The sequence below is a fragment of the Salvelinus fontinalis genome, chromosome 11, assembly GCF_029448725.1.
Source record: "Salvelinus fontinalis isolate EN_2023a chromosome 11, ASM2944872v1, whole genome shotgun sequence".
Classification (NCBI taxonomy): domain Eukaryota; kingdom Metazoa; phylum Chordata; class Actinopteri; order Salmoniformes; family Salmonidae; genus Salvelinus; species Salvelinus fontinalis.
This window is the reverse complement of record NC_074675.1, coordinates 34728372-34749282: the sequence shown is the minus strand read 5'-3', so window position 1 is coordinate 34749282 and position 20911 is coordinate 34728372. Positions and strand designations below refer to the sequence as shown.

The 20911-nt window shown below is 43.0% G+C and overlaps 1 protein-coding gene across 2 annotated transcripts; it reads left to right on the top strand.

Annotated features, from left to right (window-relative positions):
* Positions 1–14: 14 nt before the first annotated feature.
* LOC129865621 (ras-related protein Rab-39B-like) lies at positions 15–7712 on the top strand. 2 transcript variants are annotated; one of them, XM_055938532.1, is made up of 5 exons: positions 15–488; positions 2001–2248; positions 3368–3548; positions 3730–3855; positions 4166–7712. In XM_055938532.1, the coding sequence occupies exons 2-5, from the start codon at positions 2034–2036 to the stop codon at positions 4283–4285; spliced, it is 642 nt and encodes a 213-aa protein (XP_055794507.1). In that variant the 5' UTR covers positions 15–488; positions 2001–2033; the 3' UTR covers positions 4286–7712. The 2 variants fall into 2 exon arrangements, with proteins under 2 accessions (XP_055794507.1, XP_055794508.1); XM_055938533.1 differs by lacking the exon at positions 15–488 and having other exon boundaries at positions 495–2248.
* Positions 7713–20911: the final 13199 nt, after the last annotated feature.

The window sequence follows — 20911 nt, the reverse complement described above, 5'->3', positions numbered from 1 at the left end:
GTCGATATTGATGTTTACGGTAGTAGAGGTGCTGATGCGGGCTGGGCGGTGGAATGAGTCAGGGTCTGTGATGGTGCTGCTCGCGCTGCCATTTCATCAGCAGCAACATTTATTTCGTTTAGCTTCCTTCAAAAACACAAAACGAGATAAGGAGAGGAGTGAAAACTAAACTAACCTTCAGAATTTAGCTATAGGTCTATCACATTTTACAGTTGTGTGATTTCAAAACAACAGTGTAGACCTAGGCTATCATTCACAAATGATAGCATTCTGGGGAGTAAAGCGTGCTGTGAATTTTTCTAGGGAGTCATTATTAGACCGTTATAAAGACATCACAACGAAGACCCGTTGGTAGATTTCCGCAGGGCAATTGTAAACTGCTGTTCATGCGTTGCTGTGAGACGTTCTTTCGGGCGTTTGTTCTACGAAAGCTTCTCAATGCAACGGAACCTGCAGCAATCGGGTTCTGAGCCGCGCAACCAAACCACGTAAGATGAAACCATTTCGTTCTCTCTTGGGCAATAGGCCTTTCTAGCAAATGTGAACTATATAAGGCCTTCTTATTTGAGGATAATGATGCGAGAAATAAGAAAAGCGACACTACTTGGTTTTGGAAGCCTATTGTGAGAGCGACAGAAGTGATGTTGTCTAATGCACTTCTGCATCAAATAATCGTGGAGATTCTATTCTACTGTTCTCCATTGCATTTACCATTACTGACATATCAGGTGAAATGATGCATGTAAGACTAAAATAAGCAATGATCCTACCATAAGGCAAAATGGAGGGGTCTATTCATTGAATCTAGAATAAATAATTTGATATTTAATCCAAAAACACCTGATGTGAAATATCTAACCTACATCCCTCCATTACTTCTTTACAGTAACGGCTTCTGTACAATAGACTGTCCATGTAATTAAACATATTTGTGTTTATCTAAAAGCACCTGATGTGAAATATCCACGGTATACAATACAATAGACATTATGATGACCAGTAGTTGCCATAATAGGGTACAATCTAGCCTAGGCTACTGTCCATGTCAATGCTCCAGAGACCCTATCTGAAGCCTATATCCGGTCTCAGGCAACAGCTATGGGGGTGGATATTCCAGGTATTATTTAGGTGATCTGTTTGTCCACGGTTGTGTTTGCATACCAAGCTGACTGTGCGATACCCGGCCAGCCAGAGTGAGGTAGTGGCGGTGTGCCTAGATGTCACTGGAGGCAGTCTGATGACTGGATAACCAGGCCTGTACATAGAATGCAATACCATAATAAATCCGTGCATTGTAGGGTTTTAAGTAAGCATAGGTCTATAGAATATGGAATAGAATAGAACATAATAGATTATAGAATAGAGTATGTAAACTGACCTAAGTGCCACTGGCTACAAATAGAATGGAATAACTGAATTCTGCCTAAAGGGAAGTTCAATAGGGCTTTATTCATAGCCTGACGGCTAACAGTGTATCAAATAGTTGCCACAATCAAGTCACTTGAAAGTTGGCCAATATAGGCTAAAGCGGATTTCCAATAGTCACATGCTTGTAATTAAACATGTGGACTATAGTAGGCATTGTGACACCGCAGGAGGGCTTAGGCCTAGATCAAAGCCATAGTCAAATCCAGAAGAGAAGTGCCTTTTTACTTGTCACCAAAGGGAATTTAGACACAAAACAAGGGCACAAAGAGTAGCGGTGTTGTGCTCTATCCAATGGCCTCGTTATCATTCAGGGGCTGCGCTCTGTTGGGAAGCCAAGCTACGGTGCTGTGGAGGAGGGAGGGCAGTAAACCAATTGAAATCTCCGTTATAGCTGCCCCTCTGTCTGCGAAGTCTCTCTCACAGGCTTGCACCAGGACGCCCGAGGCTATCTAGCCTCTGAAAACACTGTTGTTATAGGTTAACTGACTCAGGCTTTTGCGCTGTGTGTGTGTCCCTGCATGTGTCTGTGTTTCATGGTGTGTGTGCCTGTGCGTGTGTTCCATCCGACCAAGATTCCACGGAACAGAAGCTAGACAGTAGTCACCATGGAGGCGATATGGTTGTACCAGTTCAGACTCATCGTCATTGGGGACTCGACGGTGGGGAAGTCGTGCCTGATCCGGCGGTTCACGGAGGGAAGGTTTGCCCAGGTGAGTGACCCGACGGTCGGCGTGGATTTCTTCTCTCGCCTGGTGGAGATCGAGCCGGGGAAACGCATCAAGCTACAGATCTGGGATACCGCGGGACAGGAGCGCTTCAGGTATGGGGGGGGGGGGGGGGGGGGGCTCCACAAGAACTGTCACACAGATTATTATGCATAAACTGTGCTTTCGGTGTAATCCATCACGCTTGCTTGCTCTTGTTTATCAAGGAAGCTTCTTGTCCAGCTGGCCAAACCATGAAATGTATGCATCATTTTTATTCAGAGCCCTCTATTAGGCTATCATTCACAATTGTTGATCAAAGTATATACAAGGATATCAAAGGATAGGATAGACCACAATTGCCATTTGCACCAAGGTCTAAACTGCCAGAAGCTGTTTTTGTCATACCACTACTGATATTGTTGTTTGACTATTCAAAGGTGCCTTATTGAAACAGTGCGTAAGGTACAAAGGTTAGTCTACATCAATATTGACACATTTTGCAACATCAGTGACACAGTTAGAATAGGCCTATAAATAGTTTAGTTTCTAAAAAGTGGAAAAACAAGTATGCCGGAGTCATTTTTTCATAGATAAACATTTATTTTACATATTGAAATAGTTAACAGCTTTTAAACACACATACACACACACTTGCTTGGTCACACACCCTTGGTCAGCATTCAATCATAATCCCTCATTCCCTGCTCTTTTGTCTGTGATTCATTTCAACTGGTTCTTTATTTCCTTTGAATATGTATTTGACCACTGTCCTCCTATCTTCATCCTCTCTTTCTATGTCTTCCTCTTCTTCCATTCTTTCATTGCACCTCCCTCATCACCCACACCTCGCATATCTGTCATATCCCTCTCACTTCTTTCCCCCTTCATGTTCTCCCTCCTTCCTTCTCTCACATTCTCTCCCTCTTTTCTGCCAAACGTTCTCTCTCCCTCACTACACACACTCTCCACCCCCTTTCTCACTTTCACATCTGTTGCTTGTTACTTTTGTCTCGCCTCCCAACACATATCTATTTTAATTTCTCCCTCCCTCCCTCCCTCCCAACAATATTCTAACACTGTATGTCTCCCCTCTCCTTCTAACACTCTCTCTCCTCTCATTCCTCTACTTCCTGTCTATCTCTCCTTCTCTCCCTATTCCCTTTCTCATCTCCTAACATAAACACCCTCTCATCTCTTTCTCCTCCCAACACCTCTCTCCTCCCCTCTTCCAGGTCCATCACCAGAGCCTACTATCGTAACTCGGTGGGCGGGCTCCTCCTGTTTGACATCACAAACCGCCGTTCCTTCCAGAATGTTCATGATTGGCTAGAGGAGGCCCGGAGCCACGTCCAACCACACAGCATTGTGTTCCTATTGGTCGGCCACAAGTGTGACCTGGAACCTCAGCGCCAGGTAGCCTATCAGATTGCAGTAGTTTATGTGTATGTGTGGAGGGGGGTAGGTGGGATGTGTGTGTTTGATTGAGCATTGAAATAAATACATTTTCCCCCCTACCTTTACTAATGACATTATAAGTAATGCACAACACATTTCCATATAAACAGACAATACTATCGCATGTTTACCTCTCCAGGTAACTCGTCAGGAGGCTGAGAAACTCGCCGGCGCCTACGGGATGCGTTACGTAGAAACTTCGGCCCGCGACGCCATAAACGTGGAGCACGCCTTCACGGAGCTGACCAGGGACATCTTTCAGCTGGTGAGGAGCTCTAGGTTGAAGATACAAAGTTTGAGTCAAGAATTAAAATTGAGTCCTGTACAACCTTTGGCTAGCTTAGCAATGGCAACAGCTGGTCTCATGAATTTGTTTATCATCAAAATGTTCTGCATGTGAATAGTCTGGTCCCAGATCTGTTTGTGCTATCATGTCAACTCTTTGCCATGGCAAACATGACATTTGGCATGACAATGAGTGACAAGGAGTTGATATGATTGCACATACAGATCTGGGACCAGGCTAGCATGTGAACACAACATTGTCCCATCTAACCTTGGTATCTTCACCCTAGGTGAGGGGCGGTGACATCACTATCCAGGAGGGCTGGGAGGGGGTGAAGAGCGGCTTCGTTCCCAACGTGGTCCACTCCTCCGAGGAGGTCACCAAGAGCGACCGACGCTGCCTCTGCTGATCTAGAGGGATCTACTAGATCCAACTAGATCCCTGACTCGAGTCTGTTTTCCCTTAGGTCCTCCTGAACTTGCACCCAGATCAATTTCAGCTATCTAGTCTAGCCATTTGCCTCTACTGATCTGCATCTGGATGGAGGGATCCTACCCACAACTAGATCCCTGCCTGGTTTTCATTTGATCCTCCTTGGTCCTCAAAGGTGTCCACTTTTCAGAGTGATCTACTATCTGGATGGATGATGGATCCCTTCGCTACAAATACCTAGTTAATACCTGGTTTCCCTTTAGGTCAGGGATGGGCAACTTTGATGGGGGTGGGGGCCACAAAAAATCTGAACTCATCATGAGGGGCTCACGGGTCTGTGTACCCACAAAACCACACACCTGTCTCTGATTTGTACAATCAATCTATTTGTGCAGTTAAACTACTTAACTCTTTTAACTAAATGCATTATACCAGTAGCTAGGGCCGTCCCTAGCCCTTTGGTGGCGCTAAGCGAGATTTGGTTGGCATCCTCCTACCTCACAGGTAAAACATTTTACTGGCCCCCGTCTTGACGGCGGAGAGAAAAAAGTTAATTTCCTGCAATTCTGCACATTTTGCCATGGTGCGGAGGGAAAAGGTGTGCCATTTTATAACAAATTTCAAGCAATTCTACTCATTTTGCCATGAGGCAGAGAGAAGAATTTGCAGTTTTAAAGCTAATTACCTGCAATTCTATCAATTTTGCCATGAAGTGGAGATACATTTTTGCAGTTTTAAAACGAATTTCATGCAAATCTACACATTTTGCCATGACTTATGCCATGTTAATATGATATATGAGTGAGAGTGACTAACAAAATCAATTGGGCCCCCCTGGAGATCAAGGCCCCTGGGCATGTGCCCTGCATGTCTGGTCAGTATTCGGCCATGATTGATACAAGTAAAACATTTGATAAAATAATTGTTAGCTGACATAGCTAATTGAGTGACTGACTTAAGAGAAAACCTGCTGATGCACAACCACAATTCAAAACTGCACCTTGTGTATTCTACTATTCTAACTCCCAACAGTAAGTTGAGACCCTGACTGAGTTCCTAAAAAAAAAAACATGGCCCATCCATGCTTTAGGTAATTTTCTTGAACTGCACCCAGATCTATTTCAGCTCTCTAGTCACCTGCTACCTTGATCTCTTCTCTTCCACTATGCAATCCGATAACACAATTGATACGACCAGAAGGCATCACACGTCCCCTTAGGTTTGTTGGGTCAATATGGCCTTCTATCTGATTCAGTTATTCAAACGAGACTGAGGAGGGTCTCAGAGTCTCTTACTTTCCCCTTTTGGGAAATTAAGTCTGGTCCCAAACTCAAACTCTGTGGTTCTATACCTACTTCTCCCATCATCTAACACTCCAATCCTCGCCCTTCTCCATTAACCAATGCCATATTGGACCTTATGGACATTTTGGAAAGGGACTGAATGTAAGGGAACGACTGTTTGACTCTCTATCTGACTGTACAAGTGGACAAAGGGACTCCAGGGTCGTATTCACTAGACACCAAGCGGAAGAAAATGCACTGAAATGGGGAGGGAGAATAAGATAATGTTTTTTGTTTCAAAACGTTTTGCTATGGTGTGCACTAATGAATACGACCCAATAAAGGAGGACGATGAGATATTGGGCACACCTGAGGCCGACACTACCTGTACATTTTACCTGAACATTTAACTGTCCCCTTTGAGACTAGCCTATGAGTGATTCCAGAATCTAGCTGAGGAAACCATGCTAAAAGTGGACAGACAGGAAGCTGGGAGAACGCACCCAAACAACACTACATTACCAATAATTCCACATCTGCAGGCATCTAAACTACACATATTAATGATACAGTACAACAAGTATGGCAACAGACATGTGCATTCAATATCTCAATATCAATCAGTCTAGAAATAAGGATATTCATTCCATAAATAATCACATTATCTTTCGATAACGTTATCATGAATGACCATACTGTTGTGTTGAAAGTCATACTTTAGTTGGGCGCACTGGATGTAACTGAGAAATGGTTTCTGGTTTGGTAACTGAGAAATGAAATGCTTTGGCACAATAGGTGGTGGAGGGACAAAACTTGCTGTTTTGAAACAAAAGATGTTATACATATTATTTTCAGTTCAAAATGTTTTGTAGCCACTGTGTTCAAGGTCAATCTCTTTGTCATCAGCGCTACAAGCTACTTCCTGCTATCAGATAATCAGAATCCAAAACGTTGATTCTTTCTTCTCTACTCTGAGTAGTAATAACTGCAAGGATGAACTGCTATCATCCACTTGATCCAAAGAGAGTTTTGGTAGCACCATTTAATGTGAATGTAACATTGTAGGGAAAGGGGGAGTTGACAGGGTGCAAATGCACTTTCATCTAAAAGTTTATCGCTGACAAGGAGGATAGGACGGGAAATGTTCTCAATCATGTATTACAATAAAGGGGACATCTTGCAGGGCCTTGACAAGTGATATCCCATTGAGTGTGACTTTTCATTACTTTTACGGCGTAGATCAAGAATGGGCATCTTTGGATTCCGTTGCGTCTTCCACTTGCCTGGACATTCTGGTTCTAGAATGGAATCTTGGACATCATGATAACTGACATGCTGATAACGGATCTCCTTCTGTAACTATGGTCAAGCCATAACCAGTGCTCATCATTGAACGACAGTGGCTTCACCAATCTCCACACACTTTAAATCTCCAATGCTTAGAGCTCCATTATACCAAATCAGAGGGTTTCAGGAGATTGGATCAGTTGGTCCTCATCATCAAGTAAGATACTCTCTAGGTAGAAGTTTCCCCCAACCACAGATCTAGAATCAGATAAGCTTAACCCAGAGCACTAACCTTTACCAGTAGGCTAATGACAAATATCCGGTCCTGTGTCAGTGGTTAGAGGAAGCGTCTATCTAGTCTGTAACAAACAACCAGAGCTCCTAGGCCATGTCAGAACATAGGAGTTTGCAGCAAGTGCTTATCCTGGTAAAACCAGACTGAATGAAGTGAAACAACAGTGATACCAAGCTAACAGTTGCTCATCACAGAAAAATATGTTAATCAATGTACAGCACTACCAGGGTCATATTCACTAGACACCAAAATGAAGAAAACAGACTGAAAACAGAGAGACTACCTAATAAAAACACATTTTCCGCTGCAAATTGTTTTGCTATGTTGTGCTCTACTGAATACGACCCAGGATGACTCTTCTTCATTCTACTACTCTACATCATCTTTGACAAAGTCTCTATCTCCAAGCTGTACAATGCCATGTAACTACAGTTCCTTCAATTCAACAATGGCTATGGGACTTTCTGTGCCACTACTCATCTATCAAAACAACTTGAAAATGTACAAAAAATAATAATAAAATGTGACTGGTAAAACAACCCTGTTCTCCCCTGTGTCTAACGATGTAGCCTCTTGTTGTTTGGGTAAAACAATGTAGGCTACTCTTGGGGAGAATCTCAATTGGTTGCTCGACTCTGTCCTCTCCTCGTCTGCTTTTGAAAAATGTCTGAGGTAATTGTGGAGCGGAGGCGAGGAAAGGAAACGTTGAAACAAATGCGCTTGTATGATATTAGACTCTCCTCCACTCGTCATGGACTCGTCATCAGGCAAATTACCTTTACAGGGGTGGAACCACAAAATAAATGTGTAAAGTGATACTAATTTAGCTAGTTGTGGAAGACGTGTTATTAAGAAAAGTATAAGAAGCTCAGTTGGTAGAGCATAGCGCTTGTAATGCCAGGTTCGTAGGTTTGATTCCCGTGACCATCCATACGTAAAATGTATGCCCGCATGACTTTAAAAATGTCTGCTAAATGGCATATGTTATGTAAGTGTATCGTTTTTAAATGTGTGCATGATTTTCTCTGATTAAACAACAGCTGATTCAAAGGGTGTGTGGCAGATTTCCAAATTCTTCCGTGGAAGATGCACTTCAGTATCCTTCCGGAGAGCAGGCTATCGAGGTGAGGAGGACACTCCTCGGGTTCGCCTACTAACGAACTGACTCTCCTCAACCACTCTACCCACTTTTCGGTTTCCAGGAAATGGAGAGGAAGACGGAAGAGTCGGTGAGGATAGAATTTTTCCCCTTGAATCTCTTGGTTATTAGTTGCAGTGCCAGAAACCAACCACAAGATGGCCACTGACAGTGTCAACCAGCATGTATCTATGGAGCATCAGTTAGTACCACCTAGAGTGATTAAATCATTAGACACTGGATACATTCCTGATTAGAAACATGTATAAACTAGGTAATTGAGGGTTCTAATGTTAACAGCTAGATCAGACCAAACTCTTTAAAGCTGCATTTGTGGAGTGCTGGAGGGTTTATGGACATAATCAATCCCTATCCCTGTCTGCTCTCCCCACTTGCTTCAAGATGTTCACCATTGTTCCTGTACCTAAGAAGGCAAAGGTAACTACGTGAACTAAATTACTATCGCCCCGTAGCACTCACTTCTGTCATCATGAAGTGCTTTGAGAGACTAGTTAAGGATCATATCACCTTTACCTTACCTGACACCCTAGACCCACTTCAATTTGCTAACTGCCCCAATAGATCCACAGACTATGCAATCGCAATCTCCATCGCGCTGCACACTACCCTATCCCATCTGGACAAGAAGAATACCTATGTAAGAATGCTCTTCATTGACTATAGCTCAGCATTCAACACGATAGTACCCTCCAAGCTCATCATTAAGCTCGGGGCCATGGCTTTGAACCCCGCCCTGTGCAACTGGTTCCTGACGCGCTGCCCCCAGGTGGTGAAGGTAGGAAACAACACCTCCACTTTGCTGATCCTCAACACAGAGGCCCCAGAAGGGTGCATGCTCAGCCCCCTCCCGTACTCCCTGTTCACCCATGACTGCGTGGCCACGCACGTCTCCAACTCAGTCATCAAGTTTGCAAACGACACAAAAGTATTTTCCCTGATTACCAACGATGACGAGACAGCCTACAGGGAGGAGGTGAGGGCCCTAGGAGAGTGGTGCCAGAAAAATAACCTCTCCCTCAACGTCAACAAAACAAAAGGAGCTTATCGTGGACTTCAGGAAACAGCAGAGGGAGCACGCCCCTAACAACATTGACAGGATCGCAGTGAAGAAGGAATACTTTATGTTCCTCGGCGTACACATTACTTACGATCTGAAATGGTCAACCCACACAGGCAGCGTTGTGAAGAAGGCACAACAGCGCCTCTTCAACCTCAGGAGGCTGAAGAAATTTGTCTTGGCCCCTAAAACCCTCAAACTTTTACAGATGCACAATTGAGAGCATCCTGTTGGGCTGTATCACCACCTGGTTTGGCAACTGCACCGTCCGCAACCGCAGGGCTCTCCAGAGGGTGGTAATGGTCTGTCCAACCCATCATCGGGACCAACTTATCTGCCCACCAGTACAGCTACAGTACCAGTCAAAAGTTTGGACACACCTACTCATACAAAGGCTTTTCTTTATTTTTACTATTTTCTACATTGTAAAAATAATAGTGGCGACATAAAAACTATGAAATAACACATATGGAATCATGTAGTAACCAAAAAAGTGTAAAACAAATCCAAATATATTTTATATTTGAGATTCTTCAGGGTAGCTACCATTTGCCTTGATGACAGCTTTACACACTCTTGGCATTCTCTCAACCAGCTTCATGAGGTAGACACCTGGAATGCATTTCAATTAACAGGTGTGTCTTGTTAAAAATTAATTTGTGGAATTTCTTTACTTCTTAATGCGTTTGAGCCAATCAGTTGTGTTCCGGGTAGCCGGAAAGTAGAGCATTGCAGTAGTCTAATCTAGAAGTGACAAAAGCATGGATAAATGTTTCTGAATCTTTTTATGACAGAACGTTTCAGATTGTTGCAATGTTACGTAGATGGAAAAAAACTGTCCTTGAAACAGTCTTTATATGTTTGTCAAAAGTGAGATCAGTGTCCAGAGCAACACTGAGGTCCTTCACAGTTTTATTTGAGACAACTGTACAACCATCAAGATTGTCAGATCCAACTGAAAATCTCTTTGTTTCTTGGGACCTAGAACTAGCATCTTTGTTTTGAGTTTAAAAGTAACACATTTGCCGCCCTCCACTTCCTTATGTCTGAAACACAGGCTTCCAGGGAGGGAAATTTTGGGGCTTCACCATGTTTCATCGAAATGTACAGCTGTGTATCGTCCACATAGCAGTGAACGTTAACATTGTGTTTCCGAATGACATCACCAAGAGGTAAAATATATAGTGAAAACAATAGTGGTCCTAAAACGGAACCTTGAGGAACACCGAAATTTACAGTTGATTTGCCAGAGGACAAACCATCCACAGAGACAAACCGATATCTTCCGACAGATAAGATCTAAACCAGGCCAGAACTTGTCCGTGTAGACCAATTTGGGTTTCCAATCTCTACAAAAGAATGTGGTGATCAATGGTATCAAAAGCAGCACTAAGGTCTAGGAGCACGACGCCAAATGCGGAGCCTTGGTCTGATGCCATTAAAAAGGTAATTTACCACCTTCACGAGTGGAGTCTCAGTGCTATGATGGGGTCTAAAACCAGACTGAAGCGCTTCGTATACATTGTCTTTAGTATGGTAGCGCAACAGCTTTTTCAAAAAAAATTGAGAGGAATGGGAGATGTGATATAGGCCGGTAGTTTTTTTATATTTTCTGGTTTGGCTTTTTCAAGAGAGGCTTTATTACTACCACTTTTAGTGAGTTTGGTGCACATCCGGTGGATAGGGAGGCATTTACTATGTTCAACATAGGAGGGCCAAGCACAGGAAGCAGCTCTTTTAGTAGTGTAGATGCAATAGGGTCCAGTATGCAGCTTGAAGGTTTAGAGGCCATGACTATTTTCATGAATGTGTCAAGAGATATAGGATTTTTTTTAAACGTGTGTCTCCCTTGGTCCTAGGTCCTGGCAGTGTTGTGCAGACTCAGGACAACTGAAATACGGAGATTTAAAGAGGAGTCCATAATTTGATTTCTTATGATCATGATCTTTTCGTCAAAGAAGTTCATGAATTTATCACTGCTGAAGTGAAAGCCATCCTCTCTTGGGGAATGCTGCTTTTTAGTTCGCTTTGCGACAGTATCAAAAATAAATTTGGGATTGTTCTTATTCTCCTCAATTAAGTTGGAAAAATAGGATGATCGAGCAGCAGTGAGGGCTCTTCGATACTGCACGGTACAGTCCTTCCAAGATAATCAAAAGACTTCCAGTTTGGTGTAGCGCCATTTCCGTTCAAATTTTCTGGAAGCTTGCATCAGGGCTCGGGTATTTTATGTATGCCAGGGAGCTAGTTTCTTATGACAAATGTTTTTTGTTTTTGGTGGTGCGACTGCATCTAGGGTATTACGCAAGTTTAAATTTAGTTCCTCAGTTAGGTGGTTCACCAATTTTTGTACTCTAACGTCCTTGGGAAGGTGGAGGGAGTCTGGAAGGGCATCTAGCAATCTTTGGGTTGTCCGAGAATTCATAGCACGGCTTTTGATGATCCTTGGTTGGGGTCTGAGCAGATTATTTGTTGCGATTGCAAACGTAATAAAATGCTGGTTCGATAGTCCAGGATTATGAGGAAAAACATTAAGATCCACAATATTTATTCCACGGTACAAAACTTGGCCCAGAGTATGACTGTGGCATAGGACCGGAGAAATGTTGGACAAAACCCACTGAGTCGATGATGGCTCCAAAAGCCTTTTGAAGTGGGTATGTGGACTTTTCCATGTGAATATTAAAGTCACCAAAAATTTGAATATTATCTGCCACGACGACAAGGTCCGATAGGAATTCAGGGAACTCAATGAGGAACGCTATAGCTATAGAAAAAGTGATCGTGTAGGCTGCATAGATTTCATGACTAGAAGCTCTAAAGATGAAAATGCAGTCATTTTTTTGTATATTGAAATTCGCTATCGTAAATGTTAGCAACACCCCCACCTTTGCGGGATGCACGGGGGATATGGTCACTAGTGTAACCAGAAAGAGAGACCTCATTTAACACAGTAAATTCATCAGGCTTAAGCCATGTTTCAGTCCGGCCAATCACATCAAGTTTATGATCAGTGATTAGTTAATTGACTATGACTGCCTTGGAAGTGAGGGATCTAACATTAAGTAGCCCTATTTTGAGATGTGAGATATCACAATCTCTTTCAATAATGACAGGAATGGATAGCTAGAGCAAAGAGATAGCTAGAGCGAACACAGCCATGTTAAGTTTTTCCCAACCTAGAACGAGGCACAGACACAGTCTCAAAGGGGATAGCTGAGCTGACTACACTGACTGTACTTGTGGCAGACTCCACTAAGCTGAAAGGCTGGCTAACAGCCTGCTGCCTGGCCTGCACCCTACCTCATTGTGGAGCTAGAGCCCTGTCTATGTTCATAGATAAGATGAGAGCACCCCTCCAGCTAGGATGGAGTACGTCACTCTTCAGCAGGCCAGGCTTGGTCCTGTTTGTGGGTGAGTCCCAGAAAGAGGGCCAATTATATATTTTGGGAAGGGCAGAAAACAGTTTTCAACCAGCGATTGAGTTGTGAGACTCTGCTGTAGAGCTCATCACTCCCCCTAACTGGGAGGGGGCAAGAGACCATTACTCGATGCCGACACATCTTTCTAGCTGATTTACACACTGAAGCTATGTTGCGCTTGGTGACCTCTGACTGCTTCATCCTAACATCGTTGATGCCGATGTGGATAACAATATCCCTATACTCTCTACACTCACCAGTTTTAGCCTTAGCCAGCACCATCTTCAGCCTTAACGTCGGTAGCCCTGCCCACTGGTAAACAGTGTAAACAGTGCTGGACGATTCTTTTTAAGTCTAATACTGCGGGTAATGGAGTCGCCAATGACTAGGGTTTTCAATTTGTCATAGCTAATGGTGGGAGGCTTTGGCGTCTCAGGCCCCGTAATGGGTGGAGGACAGACCAAAGGAGGCTCGGCCTCTGACTCGTTGCTTCATGGGGGAAACCGGTTGAATGTTTGACGGCTGAATGAGCGACACCGGTTGAGCATTCCTACAGCATTTCGATCCAGAAGCCATGAGAAAGTATGGCTATCCTCAACATAAGGCGATCGTCCTCCTGTATATTATGAGTACAGCGACTGTAATTAGAGGGCATAATGTTAATGTTACTACTTAGTTTCGACTGGTGGAGGTCGTGTAGAACCATGTCCAGATAAAGCGTCCAGGGTGAAAAAGTTTAATGAAAAGTCAAGCGACGGAAAAAATTAAAATATAAAATGGTAATTAAAAAGTAAAAAACATAAAGTTGGCAACAAACCGCACAGCAGCACATAAACAGGTCCACAAGTTGTGACCGGAAATGTCAGAGTTCAATTGGAGCTTTTTAACACTGCTGTATCAAAAGAGGAAACTATGGTTGATTATTTTGACAAATAAGTGATAAGATGTCTGACTGGACTGAGCCCAGGAGTAGGGCAAATCCACGATAACAGAGTGATGCGGACACTCAGATTCTTCACTTTAAAATGTGTCAAACAAAACCCAATGATTTCAAAGTAAAACAAACCATACAACTCTATGCACAAGGACTACTTTTAACAATGTGCAATCATTGGTTTGTTTGACACACATTTTAAAGTGAAAAATCTGAGTCTCAGCATCACTCCAATACCACAAAATTGCCCTGTACCAATCCACGGCACTTGTCAGTCAGCATGGCTCAGTATTGAACAGCTTGCCATCAATTCAAGCCCAATCCACCTCGTGGAGAGCTATCCTCCTATAGGTTCACTTCATCTCTTACCTACACTACTCATATTGTTTAGCAATGATTATCACATACATTCAGTACAGAACCATCTTTCTAACCAATAATAGAAGCTTTGGTTAAACCACACAACTAGCTAACATTAGCTAGTTAGCTTCCTAGCTAGCTGACGTTCACCTAGCTTGCCTAACCAATAGCCTGTTATAATAAAACAAGACCAAATAACTGCCCACCTTAATTTCAACATTGAAATTATAGTTGTTCAACCCTAGTCTGAAGGATATTGAGTTACACTCCCCAATGTATTTAAGACAGTGAAGCTAAATATATTTTCATTTGGCTCTATACTCCAACATTTTAGATTTGAGATCAAATGTTTTGCACGAGTGTCACCTTTTACGTGGAGGGTATTTTTATACATATGTTTTACTGTTTAGAAATTAAAGCACTTTATGTATCTAGTCCCCCCATTTGAAGGTGCCATACGTATTTGGTCATATTCACTTACAGTGTGTATTACATTTAGTCAAAAGTTTAGTATTTGGTCCCATATTCCTAGCGCGCAATGACTACATCCAGCTTGTGACTACATACTTATTGGATCAAATAAAATGTTATTTGTCATGTGCCGAATACAACAGGTGTAGACCTTGTCTGTGACATGCCAGTGAAATGCTTACTTACAAGCCCTTAACCAGCAATACAGTTAAGAAATATTATTCAATTTGTGTTAACCTTTCACGAGTATCTACCCCGGGTCCGGGATCACCCCCCACCCCCCCCACACTGAGTAGCATAGCGTCACAATTAAATAGTAGCATCTAAATATCATTAAATCACAAGTCCAAGACACCTAATGAAAGATACAGATCTTGTGAATAAAGCCACCATTTCAGATTTTTAAAATGTTTTACAGGGAAGACAAGATATGTAAATCTATTAGCTAACCACGTTAGCAAAAGACACCACTTTTCTAACTCCATCAGTTTCTTACTCCATCAGGTGCTATCACCAATTCGGCTAAACTAAGATATTGATAGCCACTAACCAAGAAAAAAACTCATCAGATGACAGTCTGATAACATATTTATGGTATAGGATAGGTTTTGTTAGAAAAATGTGCATATTTCAGGTAGATATCATAGTTTACAATTGCACCCACCGTCACAAATGGACTAGAATAAATACATAGAGCAACGTGTTTACCTAATTACTAATCATCAAACATTTCGTAAAAATACACAGCATACACTAATCGAAAGACACAGATCCTGTGAATACAGACAATATTTCAGATTTTCTAAGTGTCTTACAGCGAAAACACAATAAATCGTTATATTAGCATACCACATATGCAAACGTTACCAGAGCATTGATTCTAGCCAAAGAGAGCGATAACGTAAACATCGCCAAAATATATTAATTTTTTCACTAACCTTCTCAGAATTCTTCAGATGACACTCCTGTAACATCACATTACAACATACATATACAGTTTGTTCGAAAATGTGCATATTTAGCCACCAAAATCATGGTTAGACAATGACAAAAGTTGCCCAGCTGGTCAGACAATGTCGTGCGCCATATTAGACAGTGATCTAGTCGTATACATAAATACTCATAAACGTGACTAAAAAATATAGGGTGGACAGCGATTGATAGACAATTTAATTCTTAATACAATCGCTGATTTACTGTAACGGTCCTGACCTGTTTTATGTTGTTTTTTGTATGTGTTTAGGTCAGGGCATGTGTTTTGGGTGGGCAGTCTATGTTATCTGTTTCTATGTTGGTTTTGGTTGCCTGGTATGGCTCTTAATTAGAGGCAGGTGTTTTGCGTTCTCCTCTAATTAAGAGTCATATTTAGGTAGGGTGTTCTCACTGTTTGTTTGTGGGTGATTGTCTCCTGTATCGTCGAATGTATGTACCATTCGGGACTGTTTGGCTGTTCGTTTATTTTGATGTCGTCTGTTTCCTGTCCGTGAGTTTACGTGTAGTTATGTAAGTTTATGTTCAGGTTTCGTCGACGTCGTTTTCTTGTTTTGTAAATTTGAAAGTGTTTTGTTTTTCGTGTTGCCATCGTCGTATTGAAATAAAAGATGGCTTATTTCCCAAATGCTGCATTTTGGTCTGATGATCCTTCTCTCCTCTCCTCGTCCGAGGATGAGGAGAAAGACAGCCCTTACATTTACATTTTTTAAATTATCCTTACTTTTCAATACAGTTTGCGCCAAGCGAAGCTACGTCAAACAAAATGGCGTCATAAGCGATTAACATTTCTCGACAGAAACACGATTTATCATAATAAATTGTTCCTACTTTGAGCTGTTCTTCCATCAGAATCTTGGGCAAAGAATCCTTTCTTGGGTCTAATCGTCTTTTGGTCGAAAGCTGTCCTCTTGCCATGTAGAAATGCCCATTGCGTTCGGCATGAACTGGAACCGTGCCCAGAGATTCACAGTGTCACAGAAATAAATGTCCCAAAATCGCACTAAACGGATATAAATTGCTATAAAACGGTTTAAATTAACTACCTTATGATGTTTTTAACTCCTATAACGAGTAGAAACATGACCGGAGAAATATAACTGGCTACACTAATGCTTGGAAAAAGAGCAGGTCTGTGTCCACCACGCGCCCGACGCAGCTGGAAAGGAGTTCCTACCTACACGTGTTTTTGTTTTATAGGGGCTGTGATTGCGCAATCGATACCATTCAAATCGTCATCACGTAAAGGCATCCAGGGGAAGACGTAAGCAGTGTCCGTATCCTGATAGCGTTCACAGTGGCCTTTAAACTGACTCCAGATCAGGGGCCAAAATGTGTGAAATCTGACTCCATGTCAGGGAAATTGCTGTAGAATGAGTTCTGTTCCACTCAGATACAAAATTCCAACGCCTATAGAAACTAGAGAGTGTTTTCTATCCAATAATAGTAATAATATGCATATTGTACGAGCAAGAATTTAGTAGGAAGCCGTTTAATCTGTAATGCAATTATGCTAATGAGAAAACAGCACCCCCTGTAGTCGCAAGAAGTGTTAAGTAAAAAACAGATAAGTAAAAAATCTAAGTAACAAATAATTAAAGAGCAGCAGTAAAATAACAATAGCGAGGATATATACAGGAGGTTCCGGTACAGAGTCAATGTGCGGGGGCACCGGTTAGTCAAAATAATTTAGGTAATATGTAGATGTAGTTAGAGTTATTAAAGTGACTATGCATTAATAATTAACAGAGAGTAGCAGCAGTGTACGAGGGGGGGGGGGGGGGCAATAGTCTGGGTAGCCATTTTATTAGCTGTTCAGGAGCCTTATGGCTTGGGGGTAGAAGCTGTTTAGAAGCCTCTTGGACCTAGACTTGGCGCTCTGGTACCACCTTCCGTGCGGTAGCAGAGAGAACAGTCTTTGACTAGGATGGCTGGAGTCTTTGACAATTTTTAGGGCCTTCCTCTGACACAGCCTGGTATAGAGGTCCTGGATGACAGGAAGCTTGGCCCCAGTGATGTACTGGGCTGTACACACTACCCTCTGTAGTACCTTGCGGTTGGAGACCGAGCAGTTGCCATAACAGGCAGTGATGCAACCAGTCAGGATGCTCTCGATGATGCAGCTGTATAACATTTTGAAGATCTGAGGACCCATGCCAAATCTTTTCAGTCTCCTGAGGGGGAATAGGCGTTGTTGTGCTATCTTCACAACTGTCTTGGTGTGTTTGGACCATGATAGTTTGTTGGTGATGCGGACACCAAGGAACTTGAAGCTCTCAACCTGCTCCACTACAGCCCCGTCGATGAGAATGGGGGAGTGCTTGGTCCTCCTTTTCCTGTAGTCCACAAACATCTCCTTTGTCTTGATCACGTTGAGGGAGAGGTTGCTGGCCTGGCACCACACGGCCAGATCTCTGACCTCCTCCCTATAGGCTGTCTCATCGTTGTCGATGATCAGACCTACCACTGTTGTGTCATCGGCAAACTTAATGATGGTGTTGGAGTCGTGCCTGGCCGTGCAGTCATGAGTGAACAGGGAGTACAGGAGGGGACTGAGCACGCATCCCTGAGGTGCCCCCTTGCTGAGGATCAGCATGGCGGATGTGTTGTTACCTACCCTTACCTGGAGGCGGCCCGTCAGGAAGTCCAGGATCCAGTTGCAGAGGGAGGTGTTTAGTCCCAAGGTCCTTAGCTTCGTGATGAGCTTAGTGGGCACTATGGTGTTGAACGCTGAGCTGTAGTCAATGAATAGCATTCTCACATGGGTGTTCCTTTTGTCCACTTGGGAATGGGCAGTGTGGAGTGCAATAGAGATTGCATCATCTATGGATCTGTTGGGGCGGTATGCAAATTGGAGTGGGTCTAGGGTTTCTGGGATAATGGTGTTGATGTGAGCCATGACCAGCCTTTCAAAGAACTTCATGGCTACAGAGGTGAGTGCTGCGAGTCAGTAGTCATTTAGGCAGGTTACCTTCGTGTTCTTGGGACAGGGACTACGGTGGTCTGCTGAAACATGTTGGTATTACAGACTTAGTCAGGGACAGGTTGAAAATGTCAGTGAAGACACTAGCCAGTTGGTCAGCACATGCTCGGAGTACACGTCCTGGTAATCGTCTGGCCCTGCAGCCTTATGAATGTTGACCTGTTTAAAAGGTCTTACTAACATCAGCTACGGAGAGAGTGATCACAGTCATCCAGAACAGCTGATGCTTTCATGCATGTTTCAGTGTTACTTGCCTCGTAGCGAGCATAGAAGTAATTTAGCTCGTCTGGTAGGCTCGTGTCACTGGTCAGCTCGTGGCCGTGCTTCCTTCTGTAGTCTGTAATAGTTTGCAAGCCCTGCCACATCCGACGACCATCGGCGCCAGTGTAGTACAATTCAATCTTAGTCCTGTATTGACGCTTTGCCTGTTTGATGGTTCGTTGGAGGGCATAGCAGGATTTCTCATAAGCTTCCGGGTTAGAGTCCCACTCCTTGAAAGAGGCAGCTCCCACTTTTAGTTCAGTACAGATGTTGCCTGTAATCCATGGCTTCTGGTTAGGGTATGTACGTACAGTCACTGTGGGGACGACGTCGTCGATGCACTTATTGATAAAGCCAGTGACTGATGTGGTGTACTCCTCAATGTCATGGGAAAAATCCTGGAACATATTCCAGTCTGTGCTAGCAAAACAGGCCTGTAGCTTAGCATCTGCACCATCTGCCACCTTTTTATTGACCGAGTCACTGGTGCTTCCTGCTTTAGTTTTTACAAGGATAGAATTGTGGCCTAGAGTTTTTTCCCGTCTGGTTGCACATTTAACATGCCGGTAGAAATTATGTTAAAGGGATTTAAGTTTCCCTGCATTAAAATCAGCGGCCATCAGGAGCGCCACTTCTGGATGAGCGTTTTCCTCTTTGCTTATGGCTGTATACAGCTTACTAAGTGCGGTCTTAGTGCCAGCATCAGTTTGTGGTGGTAAATAGACAGCTATGAAGAATATAGATAACTCTTGGTAAATAGTGTGGTCTACAATTTATCATGAGATACTCTACCTCAGGCGAGCAAAACCTCAAGACTTCCTTAGATTTCGTGCACCAGCTGTTGTTTACAAATATACATAGACAGCCACCCCTTGTCTTACCAGAGGCCGCTGTTCTATCCTGCCGAAAAAAGCGCAAAACCCGCCAGCTGTATGTTATTCATGGCGTCGTTCAGCTACGAATCGGTGAAACATAAGACAGTACAGTTTTTATTACTTGTCCTGTTGGTTGGATATACATGCTCGTAGTTCGTCTATTTTATTATCCAATGATTGTACGTTGGCTAATAGGACCGATGGTAAAGGCAGATGACCCATTTGCTCTTGGATCCTTACAAGGCACCCAGACCTACGTCCCCGATATCTCAGTCTCTTTCTCCTGCGAATGACGGGGATCAGGGCCTTCTCGGGTGTCTTTAGGAAATCCTTCACGTCCGACTCGTTAAAGAAAAAATCTTCCAGTACGGGTGAGTAATCTCTGTCCAGATATCTAGAAGGTATTTTCGGTCACAAGTGACAATGGCAGAAGCATTGTGTAGAAAATAAGTTACAAATAACGTGAAAAAAGAGCACAATAGCACAATTGGGCCGTATAATGACAGTATTTGCAATTAGTTTTGGTTGTTTCAGATTGTTGTGCCCAATATAAATTAATTGTAAATAATTTAGTCATTTTGTAGTACATTTTATTGTAAAGAATATATGTTTACTACATACTTCTACATCGCCAGCAGCATACCACCCTGCATACCACTGCTGGCTTGCTTCTGAAGCTAAGCAGGGTTGGTCCTGGTCAGTCCCTGGATGGGAGACCAGATGCTGCTGGAAGTGGTGTTGGAGGGCCAGTAGGAGGCACTCTTTCCTCTGGTCTAAAAAAATAAAAAATATCCCAATGCCCCAGGGCAGTGATTGGGGACACTGCCCTGTGTAGGGTGCCGTCTTTCGGATGGGACGTTAAACGGGTGTCCTGACTCTCTGAGGTCATTAAAGATCCCATGGCATTTATCGTAAGAGTAGGGGTGTTAACCCCGGTGTCCTGGCTAAATTCCCAATCTGGCCCTCAAACCATCATGGTCACCTAATAATCCCCAGTTTACAATTGGCTCATTCATCCCCCTCCTCTCCCCTGTAACTATTCCCCAGGTCGTTGCTGCAAATGAGAATGTGTTCTCAGTCAACTTACCTGGTAAAATAACGGTAAAAAAAATATAAAAAAAATAAAAAAATAAAATGTGGATGCTTCCATGATTACATAGTGCCTAAGGAAAGTATTCAGACCCCTTGGCTTTTTCCACATTTTGATACGTTAGAGCCTTATTTTA

Coding starts and splice junctions, on each gene's coding strand:
- LOC129865621 (XM_055938532.1), top strand. CDS start 2,034: ATGGAGGCGATATGGTTGTACCAGTTCAGACTCATCGTCATTGGGGAC. Junction 3,549..3,729: donor ACCTGGAACCTCAGCGCCAG/GTAGCCTATCAG, acceptor TTACCTCTCCAG/GTAACTCGTCAGGAGGCTGA. Junction 3,856..4,165: donor CCAGGGACATCTTTCAGCTG/GTGAGGAGCTCT, acceptor TCTTCACCCTAG/GTGAGGGGCGGTGACATCAC.